The following is a 21,221-nucleotide window of genomic DNA, read 5'->3' on the forward strand; positions in this document are numbered from 1 at the left end:
TTTCCCAAATGGAGTCACTTTTGGGGTGTTTCCATTGTACTAGTACTACAGGGGCTCAGCAAATATGACATGACATGACACCCAGAAACCATTCCAAAATCCAAATGGTGCTCCTTCCATTCTGAGCCCTACCGTGTGTCCAAACAGATGTTTGTGACCACATGTGGGGTATTGTTTTACTCGGGAGAAGTTGCTTTACAAATGTTGTGGTGCTTTTTCTCCTTCAGTCCTTGTGGAAATGAAAAAAAAATACCTAAACCTACATTTTCTTTGAAAAAATGTAGATTTTCATTTTTACGGCCTACTTACAATAAGTTCTGTAAAAAAACTGGCTGGTCAAAATGCTTGCTACACCCCTAGATAATTTCCTCATGGGGTGTAGTTTCCAAAATGGGGTCACTTGTGGGGGGTTTCCACTGTTTTATCCCCTCAGGGGCTTTGTAAATGTGACATGGCCTCCGCAAACCATTCCTGCTAAATTTGAGTTCCAAAAGCCAAATGGCGCTCTTTCCCTTCTCAGCCTCGCTGTGTGTCCAAACAGCCGTTTATTACTACATGTGGGGTATTGTTTTACTCGGGAGAAATTTCTTTACAAATTTTATGGTGCTTTTTCTCCATTAGTCCTTGTGGAAATGAAAAAAAATTAGCTAAACCTACATTTTATTTGAAAAAATTTAGATTTTCATTTTCACAGCCTACTTGCAATAATTTCTGCAAAAAACCTGTGGGGTCAAAATGCTCACTATACCCCTAGATAATTTCCTCAAGGGGTATAGTTTCCAAAATGGGGTCACTTGTTTGGGGTTTCCACTGTTTTGTCACCTCAGGGGCTTTGCAAATGTGACATGGCCACCGCAAACCATTCCTGCTAAATTTGAGCTCCAAGAGCCAAATGGCGCTCTTTCCCTTCTAAGCCCTGCCGTGTGTCCAAACAACCGTTTATTACCACATGTGGGGTATTGTTTTACTCGGGAGAAATTGCTCTACAAATGTTGTGGTGCTTTTTCTACTTTAGTTCTTTTGGAAATGAAAAAAAATTAGCTAAACCTACATTTTATTTGAAAAAATGTAGATTTTCATTTTCATGGCCTAGTTCCAAAAATTTTTGCAAAAAAACTGGCCGGTCAAAATGCTTGCTACACCCCTAGATAAATTCCTCGAGGGGTGTAGTTTCCAAAATGGGGTCACTTTTGGGGGGTTTCCATTGTTTTAGTTCCACTAGACCTGTTCAAAGCGGATATGGTGCCTAAAATATATTCTAATAAAAAGGAGGCCCAAAATCCACCAGGTGCTCCTTTGCTTCTGAGGCCGGTGTTTCAGTCCAGTAGCACACTAAAGCCACATGTGGGATATTTCCTAAAACTGCAGAACCTGGGCAATAAATATTGAGTTGCATTTCTTGGGTAAAAGCTTCTGTGGTACAAAAAAAATTGATTCAAAATGAATTTCTGGAAAAAAATAATGAACTTTGTAAATTTCACCTCTACTTTGCCTTAATTCCTGCGCAATGTCTAAAGGGTTAAGAAACTTTCTAAATGCTGTTTTGAATACTTTGATGGGTGCAGTTTTTAAAATGGGGTGACTTATTGGGGGTTTCTAATATCTAAGGACCTCAAAGCCACTTCACAACTGAACTGGCCCCTGTAAAAATAGCATTTTGAAATTTTCTTGAAAATGTGAGAAATTGCTGCTAAAGTTCTAAGCCTTGTAACGTCCTAGAAAAATAAAATGATGATCAAAATACGATGCCAATATAAAGTAGACATATGGGGGATGTTAGTTAGCAACATTTTTGTGTGTTATAACTGCCTGTCTTACAAGCAGATACATTTAAATTGAGAAAAATGCTAATTTTTGCAATTTTTCGCTAAATTTTGGGGTTTTTCACAATTAAATACTGAATGTATCGGGCAAATTTTGCCAGTAACATAAAGTCCAATGTGTCACGAGAAAACAATCTCAGAATAGCTTGGATAGGTAAAAGCATTCCGGAGTTATTACCACATAAAGTGAAACATGTCAGATTTGAAAAATGAGGCTCTGTCAGGAAGGTCAAAAGTGGCCAAAGAGGGAAGGGGTTAATCAAGGCTGGGGGACATTTTTTAGAATTATTTTTTTTCCTGGACAACCCCTTTAATGTTCTATACTTTAACCGTTATAAATAGAGCAGATAGCTGCTAATTTTTTCTGTTTTGTTTATTTATACTTATTTCTAACAATTATTGGTGTGAATAATAACACAGAAAAATGTAAAGTATCTATCTCTTTCCTTTTATAAATGTTCCTGGATGTGGTTGATGTGGATAATTATAAAAAAAAAAAAAAAGGTATATTATTTTTGCTAGCTTCGTGTATGAACATAATCCTTCAGATATCCCAAATTAAAGATCCTTTGGAGCTATATAAAATTTGATTGTGGTATATTGTGTTTAATAGTGAAACATCAGTTCTTTTTTTAAATTAAGACCTGCAGGAAAACGGGTTTGTAAATTATAAATCCACAAAGCTTCTCGAGTTAAGAGGAGGTGTTTGAGATCTCCCCCTCTAATTGTTCCCCTAATTTTTTCAATTGCATGTGTGCAAAAAGAATTAATGCATCTGTTGTGGCAAGATATAAAGTGTCTGGCTGCATTAGAGATATTAGTAATATTCAGATTTCTTATATAACCTAGGTGTTCCAGAACACGTATTTTAAATTTTCTCGTGGTGCATCCCACATATTTTAGATTGCATGTGGAGCATTCGATGATGTAAACCACGTGGTTGCTATTGCAATTGATGTAGGATTTAATTGGAAAGTTCGTATTCTCTGTGGAATTGGAAAATTGTTTAGTGACTTTGGATACGTTGCATGTTTTGCAAGGTTGTGTTCCACATTTAAAATAGCCCTTATGTATTAACCAGGACGGTTTAGGATTATTGGATGTTAAGACTGAAGGGGACAACATATTGCCAAGAGTGGTTGCTCTTCGGGATACTACTCTGCAGCCATTATGTAAAACTTGTTCTAATTTGGAATCGTCAAACAGGAGAGGGATGTGTAATGACGGGGGTGGGGAGACAGACAAGTGAGCCCTAATCTACCCACCACTCAGTCCCTGCCTACTTGCAACGAGCCGCCCTAGGCGACGGGGTACAACTAGGCGACGGTCCCTACGCTCAATAAGTGCACGACAGACAAACAGACAAGGGTACACAGAGCTAGGGGGAGAAAGGGGCAGTTGCCCACGGCAACACCGTGAGCAACAAGAGAAGTGAACAAGCCGAGTCAAACCAGGAGTGTACGAGGTGCCAAACGCAGAGCAGAAGAGAAGTCAGCAAGCCGGGGTCAATATGAAGCAAGGACAATGGTACAAGAAGCTGCAGCAGGGCCAGGAAACCAAACGAGAAGAATCACAAGCAAACGAGGAACAGGAAAGGCAGGTATAAATAGACAGAGGGCGGGAGCTAGCTCTGTCTGGCCAGGCTGTGATAGGTTCTCCCACTCCTAAGCCTGCCACCCTGAGTGGTGGAAGATGGAGTCAGTCTCACAGACATAGAAGCAGGTGCAGACTGATTATCTATGGGCGTCAACCCCGAAGCTGTGCCTGGCAGATCCTTTACAGGATGTATTTGAGAACCATATTTTTAATTGTATTTACCTAGGTTTATCGGTATATGCACGTTTATATACGTGCATGCAAGCATTTTTCAAACCCACTTTACATTGCCAAATCATCGTGTGAATTTAGTCCAATGTAAAATGTGTAAAAGAAAGGGATAAAAAATGGAGTCTAACTCACCATTCACACCATGCGTTTTCCAGAAAGGGTATGTGCACACACACTAATTACGTCCGTAATATACTGTAATATACTGTAATCATGTTTTCAGAACGTGACAGTTGTCCTGCAGCGAGGCAGGGACTCCTAGCATCGTACATAAGTATGATGCTAGGAGCCCGGCTCCCTGCACTGTGTTCGGTCCAGTACTTGCGGACGAAATACGTCTGTAAATTACGGACGTAATTAGTGTGTGTGCACATACCCTTAGTTTTACACGCTAACTGAGGTTCAATCCAGGTCCCACTTATCCACTTCTGTTCTCTTGGGTGTGGTCTTCTAACACAAAAGTTGATAACATATAACCAACATGTATAACAAGGGATAAACCATAAATAAGAATATATCAAACTGCAATTATTTACCACATATAGCTAGTTTTATAACATAGTGTACCTATACACGTAAACACCCCCGTTTTTGATTCTTCATGCAATATCAAAACTAAAACCATTAGATTTCTAGAAGACATTACATTTAAATCAGGTTTTTTTTCCGTTATAATAATATCGTTTTTTTCTGTCTTGAGAATCTTGTAACAATCAGGGAGATACGGATGTTGAACATTGTTATAGAACCACATGCAGTTTGACTTTTCAAACGGAACATATCCATGTTCACAAAGGAAACAAATTTAATATATTCTATCCTCTCTTGAGTATATCTGGATTTGTGTACACCGCGTCATATCGGAAAGCAGTTTCTTTCCGCTTTTAAACCGCATGCAAAAGTATTTTTATGTCTAATGCTATTTATCCACTATTTTCTGTTTATTGTCGCTCTAGATATATTCAGATCTGGATTATTGGACTAATATTTGCATCTCTTATTTTTTAATGTTTGTCGTTTATTTGAATGTTTTATGTGTCTGTCCCCTTTTTGCTATGTCTTTGCTCTGCTGGATTACTATCAAGGTAGGCACTGATCGAAAATGTAATATCACTATACAAAGGGAGACTCAACAAGTACCGTTTAAAAACCATAAAATACATATAATGTTTTATGTTTCCTAAAACATACTATTAACATACTATGAAATGGTGTTAATTCACTATACAGGCAAATGTGTTTGCATTATATAGCGTGGACATTCTCTATTTAAGTTCACTACACCTTACAAACACTCCGGCTGCAGAATCACTTACCAATCAAAGCCAGCCAATTACGATCAATGTGCAATCAACAACACTACATATAAAGCAGACATAGCACAAGGGGCATTCACATTTTTTTGCCATGATTAAGAGCACCGTGTGTGCTTGAAACGCGTAGGCTCAGGCCAAAATAGCCCGCTACTGCATACACCTTGAGACTGCGTCTCCTATTTGTCTTTTAATTGCATCTCCAATAAAATTGGGAATATACTTCCTTTTTAAATTTGATACAGCGCTGGACTTTTCTCCTTTCTTCTTGCTGATTCTACCGCTGGCCGCCGCGGGGTTCCATGCGAAGTGTTTGGAGACGCAACTACCGGTGAGCTGGAGGTTTCCTCCTTATCTTTTCTGCTTGAACATACACCCTGCTCCAAACTTACACTGCCATTCATTGAATTGCCAACACAGGCCTTATTTCCCGCCCACAGTTCCTCCTGACTGTACTCCCGCCCCATGCTGTTCATATTGGCCGGTATCCCCGGCCCCCTGGAAAGAACTCCCTGCCAAAACGCAGGGGCCATCACCCTTAATCATAAGTCGATATCCTTTTGATTCCACCATATACTCACTCGCCACTAAACTATCCCCCCTGGATGGCGACGACGGCCCTGCAAATCCTGCCCATGCAGCAACCGGCGACGGCCCCCATGCTAAGCCAGCGTGCTCGCACCGTGACAGCAACTCCCATACGCTGCCCAATGATTCCCGAACACTGTCGCTATCCTCGTGCCCAGCACTACTGACCCCAGATCCCTTCACTACCCCACCCAGGAATACCCCCCAAACCCGAGGTCCTGAAAATGGCAGAAATTGAATAAGGAAAGGATAAGGACTCAACAGGTTTCGCAGGATCTGTGATCCCACCAGTCGGAAGAACAGGATCATCAAGTTGCCCATCGCGGAGTTCATCATCTTCGCCAGACCTTGCGTCACGAATCCCGAAGTCGAACCCAAAGGGCAGCTCCTGCCACCCTCTGCCCGAGCTGGAACTGAAACTGAGCTAGAGCCTGAAATGGCCGTCGTCTCTCCACCTCCGAGCCAGTGGAGCGCCACCCACCGCCATTGCCCCGCACGACCACCCACTGTGGCCAGCGGGATGAACAGACAGAGAACAGAACAGACAGGCCGCCCGACCGGAGCATCGCGAGGTCGGCCCACCACAGATCCGGTTGACACTGATCTAGGGCCAGGGTGCCTCCCCCCTCACAGGGACTGGTTCCCCTGCCACCGCTGAGTGTGGACAGGAAGTGGGATTCCTGCTAGACTAGGGCCTGTGGCCTGAAGGATAGAGCCCAGAACCCCGGCCTACATGGTTCTTGGAGGGGCTCCCTACCTGGACCCTGGGAGTGGCGTCAGGGCTCAATCTTGATGGCGGTCGCATCCTCCGGAACCGCTGCCGATGCTATGCCTGGGGATCGCGGTCCTGCGATCCCCCCCAACTATATCCCCCTCCCTCGCCTCTCTGGCAGGCCTACCCTCAGCCGAGGGCACGGATTAATTAGGCCCAGCAGGGCCGCTTACCTGACCGGCGAGCTGGGCTCTGAGCCACTCTGAACCCTGCTCGCTGGCCATGGAACATAGCTGCTCGAGTAACTGATTAATATCAGCAATGCCTTGGGACTGGTAGGAGACGCGGGAGAGGCCGTGTGTAGGAGCGAACAGTAACACAACTGCTCCGTGCGCTCTTTACAGTCAGACTGGCTGTTATGATACTGGCGAACACTGCTGGAATCCTATGGTCAGAAGTAGCGAGCGGAGCACAATGCAGAACCCGGTGAGACGTCCCCAGGAACAGTGCTTGGAGGGTGGAACACGAGTAGTAGTAGTAGCAGCAAGGAAGTAGGAACAGTCTGGCAAAGACAGTTCTCAGGAGCAGGAGACTGGAACAAGTCACAATACTCAAGCACTGTTTGGTATTCCATGTGGTCTGAAGTAGGCCCAAACAGGAAACAAGATGGTTCACACGATGCAACATTTGCCATCTTGGTTAAGGGCAAGTTTAAGGGCAAAACAGCAGCCTCCAGTGGTAAGGAGTAAAGGTGCAGCACAATTCTTCAAAGTGTAAAACAGCGGCCACTAGTGGTAATTTTGCAGTACAACAACAGAATCCTGACATTACTCCCTCCTTTCGACAGCGGCCTCAGGACGATGTTTGACTTGGTTTATCTGGATATCTTTGGTGAAATTCCCTAACCAGTCGAGGAGCATTGAGATTGCCTACGGGCTCCCACGAATTATCCTCAGGGCCATATCCTTGCCATTTTATTAGATATTGCAACCGATTTCTGAATATCCTGGAGTCCAGGATGTTTTCAACAGTATAATGTTCTTGTCCATCAACTTCGATAGGATCAGGGGGAGGCAGGTGGCGTCCTGGAAATGGATTTGAAACAACAGGTTTCAATAGGGATACATGGAACACTGGATGTATTCTCATTGGTCTGGGAAGTTTGAGACGAAAAGCCACTGAGTTTACTTGTCCAATAATCTTGAAAGGACCAATAAATTTTTGGCCCAATTTTGCTGAAGGTAAGTGAAGTTTCAGATTCTTGGTGGAAAGCCATACTTCATCTCCCACTTTGAAGATTTATCTGCTGTTTCTTTATATTTCTCCTGGGCAATTGATAATGTAATTTTTAGCATTTCCAGATTCTGTTGAAGTGATTGTATTCTGTCAGTCACTGCAGGAATAAAAGTTTCTCTGGGAAGATTGGGAAGAATACTGGGATGGTAACCCAAATTTGCAAAAAACGGTGTTTGTTTAGTGGAGGCATTCTGAGAATTATTGTAGGAGAACTCCGCCATTGGAAGCAAATCGACCCAGTCATCCTGTAAATGGCAGATGTAGCATCGGAGATACTGTTCTAACGTTTGATTTGTGCGCTCAGTCTGACCATTAGACTGGGGATGAAAAGCAGAAGACAAACTGACATTTATGTCGAGTGCTGTGCAAAAACTCTGCCAGAATCTTGATGTGAATTGTACTCCGCGATCTGAAACCACTTCATCTGGTATTCCATGAAGACGAAACACATTCTGAATTATAAGATCAGCAGTCTCTTTAGCAGAAGGTAGTCCAGGGCAAGGAATAAAATGGGCTGCTTTAGTGAGCCGATCAACCACTACTAAGATGGAATTCTTCCCTTTGGAGACTGGTAAGTCGACAATAAAGTCCATAGAGATAGATCCCCAAGGGCGAGATGAAATTGACAGAGGCTGCAATAATCCCATGGGTGAGGTACGAGGAGTTTTGTACATGGCACAGGTGTTGCAAGAAGAAACATATTTCTTCACATCTTTTTGATAATTGGGCCACCAAAAGAAGCGGGAAAGAAATTCTTGTGTTTTCTGAATCCCCTTGTGACCTGCTAGTTTAGAGTCATGCATTAATTTTAGCACGTTTAATCTTACAGTTTCTGGAACGTAAATGCAGTGCTTGTTAGTCCATACTTGATTTTTGAAAGTTAGGGACACTTCCTCTGGTGGGTGCAAAAGAATTGGGTCGGTCTCATAGGCTTCCTTTATCTCATCAAGCAAGTCCTTGCTATGGATCACCCCCAGGAAATTGGACTCGGAAAGAATAGTTGTTGGTGGTACTGTCGAGGAGGAGTCATTGGAGAATAACCTAGATAAGGCATCAGCCTTACCATTTCGGGAACCAGGCCTGTAAGAGATCACAAAGTTGAAACGATTTAGAAACCGACTCCACCGGGCTTGGCGGGGAGACAAACATTTGGCAGATCTAACAAATTCAAGGTTACGATGATCAGCTAGAACCACTATTTGTTGAGCTGTGCCTTCTAAATGATGTCTCCATTCTTTGAAAGCAGCAATGATGGCTAGGAGTTCCTTGTTCCCCACGTCATAATTCTTTTCAGCAGAAGTCAAACTTCGAGAAAAGTAAGCACAAGGGTGCAGCAAATCTTTCTCTCCAGTTCTCTGTGATAGAATAGCCCCTATTGCACAGTCTGAAGCATCCACTTCAACAATAAACGCTTTTTCAGGGTTAGGATGAACCAGTATAGGGGCTGTTGTGAATTTTGTTTTCAAATTGAAAATAGCATCTTGTGTCTGAGGAGACCACACAAAAGGTATCCTTTTCTTTGTTAATTGGGTAATTGGTGTAATAATGCCCGAAAAATTCTTGATAAAACGTCTATAGAAATTAGCAAATCCTACAAATCGTTGGACCTCTTTCACATTTTTTGGAGTTGGCCAGTCTCTAATTGCTTGAATCTTGCTAGAATCCATGTGTAACCCTAGGGGAGAAATGATATAACCCAAGAACTGTATTTCCGTTTGATGGAATTCACATTTCTCCAACTTGATATAGAGTTGATATGCTTTCAGACGTTCCAACACCATTCTCACATGATTCTGATGTTCTTCTGTAGAATTAGAAAAGATTAATATGTCATCCAGATAGATGACTACGAACTGATCTAACAAGTCCTTGAAGATATCGTTAATAAAATGCTGAAAGGTTGCAGGAGCATTGCAAAGTCCAAAAGACATGACTAGGTATTCATAATGTCCATAACGTGATCTAAACGCTGTCTTCCATTCATCACCTGGTCTAATGCGAACCAAATTATATGCAACTCGAAGATCCAATTTGGTGAATATTTTAGCTTGACGAACTCTATCCAGCAACTCCGGAATCAATGGCAGAGGGTAACGGTTTTTAATTGTGACTTTGTTTAATTCTCTATAGTCCACGCAAGGTCTCAAAGAGCCGTCTTTCTTTTTAACAAAAAAAATAGGTGCACCTGCTGGCGATGAAGATGGACGAATAAAACCTTTAGCTAAATTTTCATCTATGTATTCTTTAAGAGCCTTCAGTTCCGGCTCTGCTAATGGGTAGATGCATCCAAAAGGTATAGCTGCTCCAGGCAACAGTTCAATCGGACAATCGTAAGGTCGATGTGGAGGAAGTTTATTAGCATTCTCTTTGTCACATATATCGGTAAATTTGTCATATAGAGGAGGTAATTTAGGAGATACTTCAAGCTCCCCTTCAATCTTTTCATGAGATTGTTCTGGTAAAGACTCTGAGGAGGGGACCTCTGATGGAAAAGACACTTCTTTGGTTTCCCAGTCAATTGTAGGGTTCTGAGCCTGCAGCCATGGTAGTCCAAAAATAATTGGAAAATGTGGGGATGAAATTAATAGGAAAGATAGAACCTCATGGTGATTAGGTCTCATAATTATCTCCAATGGTTCAGTCTCTTGATCAACTGGACCTGAGTTCAGAGGGGATCCATCTACAGTTTCCATAAGAATGGGTGACAGTCTCTCTTGAAATTTTACACCATGTTTATTAGCAAAAGAAATGTCCATAAAGTTCCCATTTGCTCCAGAGTCCACCATGGCAGAGGCGGATATCCATTGAGAATCAATTCTAAACTTGATGGGAATAAAGCAATGAGTGCCTTTGTGTTCTTTTTTAATATTGGGTGCTGTGCAGGAGACTGAATGAATGAGTGCATGCACTGGTGGCACTTGTTCAGAAGAAACAGATTCTACATCAGAGAATTCATGATCTGCTACTACCGCGACCATCTTGCGTTGACGACATGGACAATTGATAAGGAAGTGATCAGTTTTACCACAATAGAAGCATTGATTTTCTCTAAACCTTTGTTCTCTTCGGTCGGCACTTTCACGCTTTTGTATACTGTCAATTTGCATAGGTTCAGCTTGGTGTTCTTGGTAATTCTTTGTTTCAGAGTCTCTAGGAGTGGGAGCTGAAGCAGACGAGTAATAGTTATTATTACGGGACCAGGTAGAACCCCATTTTTCTTGTCGACGCTCTGACAGCCGAGTGTCTATTCGGATACAATGGTGTACAAAATCATCAAACTCTGTGGGAGCTTCAGCCCGTGCTAACTCGTCCTTAAGTGCACTAGATAGTCCTTTTTTAAAGAATGTTAATTTTGCAGCATTATTCCACTCAGTATCCATCACCCACTGTCTGAAATCTGTGGCATATTCGGCAACAGAGCGTCTGCCCTGACGTAGAGCCATCAACGCTGCTTCTGCTGTAGTACACCGGTTAGGATCATCAAATACTTGGCTCATGGCTGCTAGGAAGGCGTCCAAGTCATCAAGCCGAGCATCGTTGGTTTCAATAAGAGGGCTTGCCCAGGCTACAGCCTTATGTGTCAGAAGCATAATAATACACAGCACCTTTGAATTATCAGTAGGGAAGTGAGCAGGATGTGCACCAAAATATAACTTGCATTGGTTTATAAATCCACGGTATTTGTCACGATCCCCACCAAACCTGAATGGTGGAAGCGGCAGGGTAGATGAAGAGGCTGGGGTCACAACTCGAGTCTGAAGTTCCCGGATCAGCTCTGCTTGCTGAGCCACCATGCCTTGTAAACCCTGTGTAGCTTGTCCATAAACTTGAACATCATGGGTTGTTTGATTTTCAAACGCCAAATATTTAGTCTTTAAAGTTTGCATGTCAGCAAAGATGTTAGTAAGCAAACAGTTCATATTGTTCACACGAACCTCCAAACTTGCTTCTCTGGCGGATTCCATGGAAATGGCTTGAGTATCCTGTTACGATACTGGCGAACACTGCTGGAATCCTATGGTCAGAAGTAGCGAGCGGAGCACAGTGCAGAACCCGGTGAGACGTCCCCAGGAACAGTGCTTGGAGGGTGGAACACGAGTAGTAGTAGTAGCAGCAGCAGCAAGGAAGTAGGAACAGTCTGGCAAGATCAGTTCTCAGGAGCAGGAGACTGGAACAAGTCACAATACTCAAGCACTGTTTGGTATTCCATGTGGTCTGAAGTAGGCCCAAACAGGAAACAAGATGGTTCACACGATGCAACATTTGCCATCTTGGTTAAGGGCAAGTTTAAGGGCAAAACAGCAGCCTCCAGTGGTAAGGAGTAAAGGTGCAGCACAATTCTTCAAAGTGTAAAACAGCGGCCACTAGTGGTAATTTTGCAGTACAACAACAGAATCCTGACACTGGCGCTCAATCCAGAGTGCCATCTGACCTCAGCCCAGTTTCTCTAGGCTCCTCCCTTATTTCCCCTGTCATCTGGCCCACCCCTATGCCTGTGTCATGGGTACGGCCGTTCTGTGTTTTGCCTCAGTATTTGTAAGTCAAAACTAGGAGTGGAACCTACACAGAGAAGAAGTATAATGGAAAGATTCATACTGCTTCTGCATTTTAGACTCGCTTCTGGTTTTGGCTTACAAATACTGATACAAAATACAGACCTAAATACTGCTGTGTGATAGTGGCCTGAAGATGCTCAGTTGTCCTCATTTTATAGGATGCCATAAGACATTCTTCATATATGTTTTACCACTATAAACCATTTTAATAATAGTACACGATAGTTCAATATTTCTGTATATCTCAATAGCTGAAAATATGTGGCATTATTTCACTGCCATTGTGGGTTTTGATGTATGGAAATAAACATATATATATATATATATATATATATATATATATATATATATATATATATATATATATATATATATATACATATATATACATTTGTCATGTACCACTTACCTGAGCACAGTTGGAAAAAGTTCACCAGTATAAAGATAAGCGCAGACAATAGATGATCCAAGAAAACCCTTGGCCAGAACCGTGACAGACAAATGCAACAGTTTCAAATCTGTAATACATAATAAATACAAATACTTATACAACTAATCAGGAAAACTCCTCCTTAATAGATAGCCCCATTCACAGGGAATCATCCGATCTTTGCAGGTCTGGCTGCAGTAACTCCTGAAAATTAGTAAATATTTATTGCCAGGGGAAGCCCTTTGCAGACACAATATTGCGTTGTATGGCACCTATTCATATGAAATAGTGCTCAAATGTACTGCATAAATATCTGAAGTTTTCCAGCAGTGGGATTCACCCTTTTACAATAGAGGAGTCTTGAGCAGGAGACCCCTCAAAACCCCTCCCTATGACTTCCAACTGCTCTAGTAGTGTATATGGAAAGTGAACGTCCTAGTGAGACAACCCTAAACCAAAACATGAATTAGCAAGCAATGCGTGGTGTTAGTGCTACCTAACCTGTACTGCAGTCATTCCGTACAAGACTCCAGAAAAAGTTTATAAAACCCAACTTCCAAAATTGAGATATTTCATTTCAAACACTGCCCAAATTAAATAACCAGGAGAAAAGAAAGATGGAGCTTCCTTTTTATGTTAACTCATTCATTAAATCAATATAATTTTTTTTATTTTCTATTTATTTAACAATGTAGTTACTTAGTTATTTACTAGTATACCCCCCTAGAAATATTGCCCCTCTCCCTTCTGTGCATACAGACTAGAGACTATGAATGATCTGGTCACATTATCATGTCATGTGGCTGCATGGACATGACATAACAATGCCTGGGATACAGTTAGTTTAATATATTTATTATTTCATTTATTTATTTTTTTCTACTTGATCTTTTTAACAGCCTGATAATCCCCATAAAATGATGGAACAGTCGTTTAGGGTACCGATTCATAACAGTGTTTCTTTATTTTTAATTTAACAATTATGGGGTCTTACCATTATTTTTGTCAAAGTAAACCCCAAAAAGATGTCCAGACAAATCAATGTATTGTAAAAATCAAGAACAGAATTATAACAGTTACATACAATGATCAACACCTACCAGACGGAATTGCCAAACTGCACAGTATGAACACTCCGGACAATACAAGGAAAAGGGAAACTGCGTATCGTCTTCCCACATAAGCAGCAATAATTGTACCCAGGATTCTAAGGGGTAGCTCCGTACTGCCAAAAATCACCTGTAGAAGATGTAAACTGAACCCAAACCGCTGGATATCCATTGCAAGAGCAAAAAAGGAGAAGCTGCTTGAGAACCTGTGAAGAGAAAACAGAGATGAGAAAGAAACAGCGTAAATGACATTGAAGAACATTTTCAACGTTATCGACAATATTGCAAAGATGAATTATGTTGTAAAGTTGGTCCCCGGTGGTTCATAGCCCTGCAGGGGTTTTGCGGTGAAGATAGAAAGTGTACCAGAAGATTTTGCGGCAACAGAACTTTACTAGGGCAGTGTTAGCACACCCAGCCAAAGCAGGAAATATTAACACTTCTCTTACAAAGAGGCGCAGTTTCTTTGTACAACACGGCTCAGTCTGGCGGTTAATGGCTGGCTTGCTTTCACAATCTCAGACGGAGGCAAGGGTACTCCTCCTTAACGTAGCCGATGGTGTGGCAAATTCAGGCCTACTAGACCTTCGACTGTCTTGTTAATTTGCTGGCACATGTTGGGTACTCCTGCCCGTCACACACAACAGCTCACACGACTGCACACATGGGGAGACTCTTGCCCATCATCGGCAAACAGGCTCCAGGACCGACAGACTCAGGCCCAACGCTTGTGCTAGTGTACAAATCAGATAAATCACATTCTGCATGTATAAAAATGTACAATGTATACACTAAAGTTCCCTTTAGAAGTTAGGGATTCACCCCCTAAACTCTTACAATATGGCTGTGTAAATTCTGCAAACAAATTGTAAACTGATTTTAAGTTAGACAATGTGTTCTTCTCTGTACACACCCGAAGCTACTTTAGAATTATTTTGGTTTCCTCTGTATTGTCAGAACTCAGGCAACAGTGGCACAGCTGTTAGATCACATATCTGGCTGTGGTGCATAGATAAACTGCAATCTATTTACAATGAAAATGTCCGATATCATGAGTGAACACCGACAGCAGACGTCCCCCATTCAACAACAGTTAATGGGCCCCCTTTAGATAAAGGGCAAAATATGTATTGTACAGAATGTGTTGACCAGCATAACAGGAATGAGATTTATCACCATGACATAGAGAGGCCAATGGTCACTTTTCGCATGCCCGGAGTCCGAAAAAGGTCAAATGGTGTTGGTTTGGAAGACGCTTTCGTTGAGTTTTTCTCAGTCTCATGTGTCAACATCTGGAGAAGAAAATAAAAAAAAGTATTGTGTGTAGTGAGATACAGATCTTTTCCTCTCTCTCTCTCTCTCTACAGATGACTGGTATTAATATAGACTGTGCAAAACAGTATTTGTAGGATTTGCTTATTCACACTTAAAGGGGTTGTCGGGTTTCAGCAAATGACTGTTATTTTTTGTATGAAAAGTTATAAAATTTTCCACATTTTCCAATAAACTTTCAGTATTAATTCCTCACGAGAGGCTCTGTCACCACATTATAAGTGCCCTATCTCCTACATAATGTGATCGACGCTGTAATGTACATAACAGTGGTTTTTATTTTGAAAAACGATCAATTTTGACGGAGTTATGACCTATTTTACATTTATGCAAATTACTTTCTTAATGCCCAACTGGGCGTGTTTTAACTTTTTGACCAAGTGGGCGTTGTGGAGAGAAGTGTATGATGCTGACGAATCAGCGTCATACACTTCTCTTCATTAATTTTTAGCTGTACTCGCAGCACAGCATGATCTCGGGAGATCACGCTGTGCTGTCACATACTCCCACATTAACTTTACCGTAGTGTCTTGAGAGTGAATACACATCGCCTCCAGCCAGGATGCGATATCTTTTAACACTCCCGATACTTCGGTAAAGTTTCTGTGGGACTTACTCACACAGCACAGCGTGATCTCCCGAGATCACGCTGTGCTGTCTTTCACAGCTTGATCTCGTGAGATCATGCTGTGATGTGATTAAGTCCCACAGAAACTTTACCGAAGTCCCACACTTCTCTTTACAATGCCCAGTTGGTAAAAAGGTAAAAAACGCCCAGTTGCCTATTAAGAAATTAATTAACATAAACTTGAATTATTCATAACTTGCTCAAAAATGATTGTTTTTCAAAATAAAAACCACTGTTGTTATCTACATCACACCGCCGATCAGTTTATGTAGGAGATAGGGCACTTATAATCTGGCGACAGAGCCTCTTTAAGATCTCTGCTTGTTGTTATCTATAGGAACATTCATTGCTTACTTTAGTGGATACAATTCCATCCATGGTCATGTGATGGACACACATGTGCTGGGAACATTAGAAGACACAGCTCTGATACACATACTTTAACTGTAACCAGCCGTGCACCTATGTGTCCATCACATGACCATGGACTGAATTTTATCGAATAGAAGCAAACACTTAATGTTTCAACTGAATAAAACTTATAGAGATCTTGAAGACTGTGAGAAATTAATTCAGAAAGTTTATTGGAAAATTGTGTAAAAAATAAAATAAATTTGCTGAAACCGGACAAACCCTTTAATAAACTTATTTCAGTAGAGTGTAAATTAGCATTGGCAGTGTGTTACATAATACTTATTGAAGTCATTTTCATATCATCTGCTCTCAAAGTCTGCCATGGTCATTTATTAATCCCTCAATAATGTGCTGTTTTCGCCACGGGAAGCGATGTGCAACTGTATTAGGGCTCAATCAGTGGGCTGTTCTTGTAATGCACAAATGAGATGGGTCCTCCAGAGAAAGAGCCCCTCGTAGCAGCTCTCTGTTATGGCTTATAGAGCGCCATCACCAATACTGGATTTAAAGGAACGTGTATTCACAGATTGTCTAGCATCTTAGACTCTGGCTATAAAGCACACCATAAGTAATATATGGCTATAAAATGTTTTACCTGCTTTTACAAAGTAAAGCAGAAAAATGCGATTCTCTCAACATCTTTCTCCCTCTGTAGCCTTCCCTATGTCATTCATATGTAATTTTTCCCATTTACCTCTGGACTGCCTATAGGCTTAGACTTATCTACACACTTATTGAACATTTAAAGATTATTCCCATATTATAATGTCATGGCATATTGCTAGATTAGTCCATAACATTATTGGTGGGAAGGTACCACAGTCAAGTGAATGGGGTCATGTTGCAGTTGCACGAAAAACTCTAAGAGCAGGACTGCTGAGTGCTGAAGTGCGTGGTGCTTAAAAATGTGTCTAGATTATCATCTCTCTACAGAGTACTCTTCTGCATCTGGAGGTGACAGCACAAGAACTGGGCGTTGGGAGCTTTATGAAATGGGTTTCCTTGGTTGAGCAGCTGCAGACAAGCCTAAGATCACCATGTGCAAATTGTGCCGGCTGTATGAGGTGTAAAATGCACTTCCATTGGACTCTGGAGCAGTGGAAACGTGTTCTTTGAAGTGATGAATCACGTTTCACTTTCTGATAGTCTGATGGACAAGCAAGGTCCATAAAGAGCTGGTTTGACGAGTTAGGTGTGCAGAAGCTCGAAGAAAGTAGCTTGGACCTCAACCCCGTCTAACACCTTTGGGATGAATAAATCATCAGTATCTGATCTCATAAATGCTTGTTTGGTTGAATTGGCACAAATTCATACAGACACACTCCAAAATCTTGTGCAAAGCCTTCTCAGAAGAATGTAGGCTTTTAAAGTCACAAAAAGGGGCCCAACTCCATATTAACGCTTTCCCTGCCAAGAAAATATCTCATACGTCCTGACAGGAAGGAACTTGAGTAGCCAAGGACATGTCTAATACTGTACATCCCTGCTACTAATGGCTCTAAGAGGTTAGGTTGCAGATTCTTAGCTTTCATATGAGCCCTGGATCACAGCTCTAGCTACAATCTAGTATGAGTTGAAGTGAGAGCTAAATATACTTGCAGCTCTCACATCAGTCCATGTGGAGTAGGAGAAGTGGGGGACTTGCTGGCAACTTGCAGGGAGGGGAGGGGAAGCCGTTATCCTCCTCCTGTCCTTTATGGCTATAGATGTCTCAGGGGGGGAGGGGTAACATGAACTTTTCTTGCATACTTGCTCTATGTCACATATTTTTCTTTTTTATTTCAGAAAAGAAGTGAGAAGATGAGCAGTAGGTAATCTTTTTCCTAATATAATCACCACTCTGCGAATTGTTAGGCCGTTTATTAACTCCAGACCTCTACCAGCGTCCAGATCACGACGTTAAATAAGTTGCACTAAACACTTGAAGCACACAAAAACATCAATAAATGTGTCAATTTTACACTGTCCATAAAACTCGCTTTCCGATTCTTTAGCCATACCTGTTATACGCTACAGTCATAGCTATAAGGATTATCAGTAGAGAGGAAAGCAAGGGCATGGACACACGATAAAAGAATAGGGGGAGGGCTAACATGACCAGGATTACAGGGGAGGTAGAGATTAATGGGTTTGGGAAGAAGGGAAGGAAAAGGGGATAGTGGCATAAAGGGGGCGTAGGTTAAGGAAAGCACATAAGGTGAGGAGCAGCAGCTTTGCGCCATTCAGGAGGACAGTAAAACATTGTACCTGCTGACCTCTAGCATGCAGGCCTTGATGGAGCAGCTGCGGGCAGCAGTGGTGGAGCGGGATATGGGCTGGCTGGAAGAGGAGTTAGGCCGGACGGGTTTGCAGCTGCAAGGTCTGCGGAGTCGCCTGGGATGTCCCCCCCGGCGACACTCTTACCGGAAGTGATGGCGTCTCCTCCCCGTAGCTCTCGGCGGTCGCGACCTCCAGAGCGCCTCAGTCTGGAAGCGCTGCCTTGGGTTCGGCGCAGGCTTAGGAGCCCCACGAGGGACCCTCCAGGCCCGGCTTCCACTTCCACTGTTCGGGGGCGGGGGTCCAGGTCTGAGAGGAATCCTGTTTGCCGGCCGAGCCCTGCGGAGAGTGAAGGACTGGATTCCAGGCAGAGGGGGCAACTTTATGTCTTCCGGTCTACACCACGTGGAGCTGCGGTGGGCCGGCCTGGCGATGGTCCTGTTGGACGGCCCGCCAGGCGCATGATTAATGTCCCTGGGCCTACGCACAGGCCGGAGTCGGCGGTGCTGCAGAGGAGTGCTAATGAGGACGAAGCAGAGAGGATGTCGGGATGGCCCCAGTCAGCGACAGTGGTACCCAAGGTACGAGACGGTGGAAACGGCTGTAGAGCCTGCGGCAATGGTCCTGGTCACATATGTCTGTGTAGTGTCCATTGCCGCGGGCCGTCGGGTTTACTCATCTCCCGACCCCCGCAGCCATTGATCTGTGAGCGCTGGTCTCCGTCTCCCTCCTAGGAAACGCTCACTTCCGCTCCGTTCGGCTGTGTCCCGGAGGAAATAGGAAATAGGAAATCGTCATCATCATCAACTGCCACGATTTCCTGGTCTATAAGAAGGCTCCTGGCCTTCTAATCCTTGCCTGAGCGTTGTTAGTTTTCCCAGTCTGTCTTGCAAATAGTCCCTAAGTGTGTCCCGTTCCTGTTGTTACCCGTGCCTTGTTCCCCGTTCCTATTTCCCGTGCTTTGCCTTAGCATCAAGTCGTGCCACGTCCTGTGTCATCTGCTACGTCCAGAGGAATCTGCCACGTCCTGTGTCATCTGCCACGTCCGGAGGAATCTGCCACGTCCTGTGCCATCTGCCACGTCCGGAGGAATCCGCCACGTCTGGCGCAACTTGCGGCTCCTGTGTCATCCGCCACATTTGGCGCCATCTGCTGCACCCATCTCATCTGTGCCAGAGCTTCGGTCACCGTCTGGACTATCCAGGTACCCTTGTGCGGGACATTGTATTTCTGGGGTTTCCTGTGGTTTGGCCAGCTGCCTTCCCGCTATGGCGGTACGGCCTAGTGGGTCCACTAACCCGCTCCGTGACAGTCTTGAGGTCGCTGAAGATGGTGCCGTGCCTGAGGTGGAAGGTCGTCGTGGGGATTCCATCGCTCCGACTGGTTGGAACTCAGTGCCCACGCAGCTCGGTGAGTCAGGATCACCTCTTCCTACTTTTCCTGCTATATTTAGGTCCCTGGGGGTTGGGGGTGGCTCCCAAGTGTGGTCAGTTAGAGATTCGGGTAGTAGTGGGGTGGTGTCTGTGTCTAGCGAGGGGGGAGATGTTCGTGAATTATTGGGCTGTGTGAAAGCTCTGTTGGCGTGTTGTGAGGGTGGTTGGTCGCAAGCCCCTTCCCCGGTCTCGGCGCAGGTTCCTGGGTCAGGTAAATCATTGGCAAAGGTTGTGCGCCCCTCAGGGGCAGCGCCCCCGGGGGGTGGCGGTGGGGTTATGGTATCGGTACAGACTGATAAAGATAATGAGGTGGATAGGGTGCGGTTGGATGATAAGGCGATAGGGGAGGTGTATGTCTGTTTCGAGGGACCGTTGGGTGCTCATTTAAAACCGGAAGTTAGGGAGAAGATTTGGAAGGATGAATATGTGGAAATATTCTCCCTTCTCCCCTTAGAGAAATTTAATTTAGATAAAGGTAAGAGGTGGGAGAGTAAAAAAGAGGAGGAGAAGCAAAGATATCGGTTAATCCCGCAAACATTCTTGAACTGGTTGCAGGCTTTTGCCATTCTGGCGAGCGTTATAGGTGAAAAGGCGCCGGAAAATTGTTCCGCCCTTTTCAGTTACATGGACATGATGGGTGAGGCCCATATGGCGTATGGGGGGCAGACATGGTTGCGATATGATGAGCAGTTTAGACAGAGAAAAGCGATTCGTCCAAATATTAGATGGGATAACAAGGACATTGGGCTATGGTTAAGGGTGATGGCCCCGGCTAAGTTTGGGCAGTCCTTTCCAGGGGGGCCGGAGTTGCCGGCCCCTCTGGACAAGCCGGTCAAACCGGGAGTGCGACAGGCGGAAGGATGGGATTGTGCTGGCAGTTCAATGATGGCCAATGCAAGTTTGGGGCGGCCTGTAAGTTTAAACATTCCTGATCGTCATGCGGCGGGACTTCCCACCGGTCCGCAAAATGCTTTAAAAAAGGTAAGGGGAGGGGTGGGGGTAGTGGTAGCCATGGGTCTGACGTCGGTGAAGTGGGTAGAGATGGAACCATACCTAAATAGGTTCCCAGACAAAGAGAGCGGCAGAATGTTGTTACACGGTTTTCAGTTTGGTTTTAAAATCCCCCCCCCACTTATGTGGTTCCATTTTCGGTGCGGAATTTGCGATCAGCACTGCAATATCCCGAGGTGGTTATGGACAAGTTGTGTAAGGAAATAGGGTTAGGCAGAATGTTGGGCCCCTTCTTGTCTATCCCAATCCCTGATCTTGTGGTCTCCCCTCTGGGGGTCGTGCCAAAGAAGGAGCCGAATAAATTTCGGCTCATTCATCATCTGTCTCAACCGCGGGGGTTGTCTGTTAATGACGGCATCGCCCCAGAGCTGTTCTCGGTAGTTTATACGTCATTTGATGCGGCGGTGGACTGGGTTCAGTGCTACGGGACAGGTGAGCTTATGGCTAAGACCGATATTGAATCGGCGGTTCGCCTTCCTCCAGTGCACCCCGA

At 43.7% G+C, this 21,221-nt stretch overlaps 1 protein-coding gene across 1 annotated transcript in view; it reads right to left on the reverse strand.

Annotated features, from left to right (window-relative positions):
• Window positions 1-21,221, reverse strand: part of LOC142660249 (solute carrier family 22 member 6-B-like) — a 159,384-nt gene that overhangs the window by 36,609 nt on the left and 101,554 nt on the right. The window contains exons 6-8 of the mRNA XM_075836832.1: window positions 14,831-14,946; window positions 13,646-13,860; window positions 12,525-12,633 (exon numbers count right to left, since the gene is read on the reverse strand). Of these exons, the coding sequence (XP_075692947.1) occupies window positions 12,525-12,633; window positions 13,646-13,860; window positions 14,831-14,946 (440 nt within the window). The remainder of the gene's footprint in view (window positions 1-12,524; window positions 12,634-13,645; window positions 13,861-14,830; window positions 14,947-21,221) is intronic.

This window comes from Rhinoderma darwinii, chromosome 9 (genome assembly GCF_050947455.1).
Source record: "Rhinoderma darwinii isolate aRhiDar2 chromosome 9, aRhiDar2.hap1, whole genome shotgun sequence".
Lineage (NCBI taxonomy): Eukaryota > Metazoa > Chordata > Amphibia > Anura > Rhinodermatidae > Rhinoderma > Rhinoderma darwinii.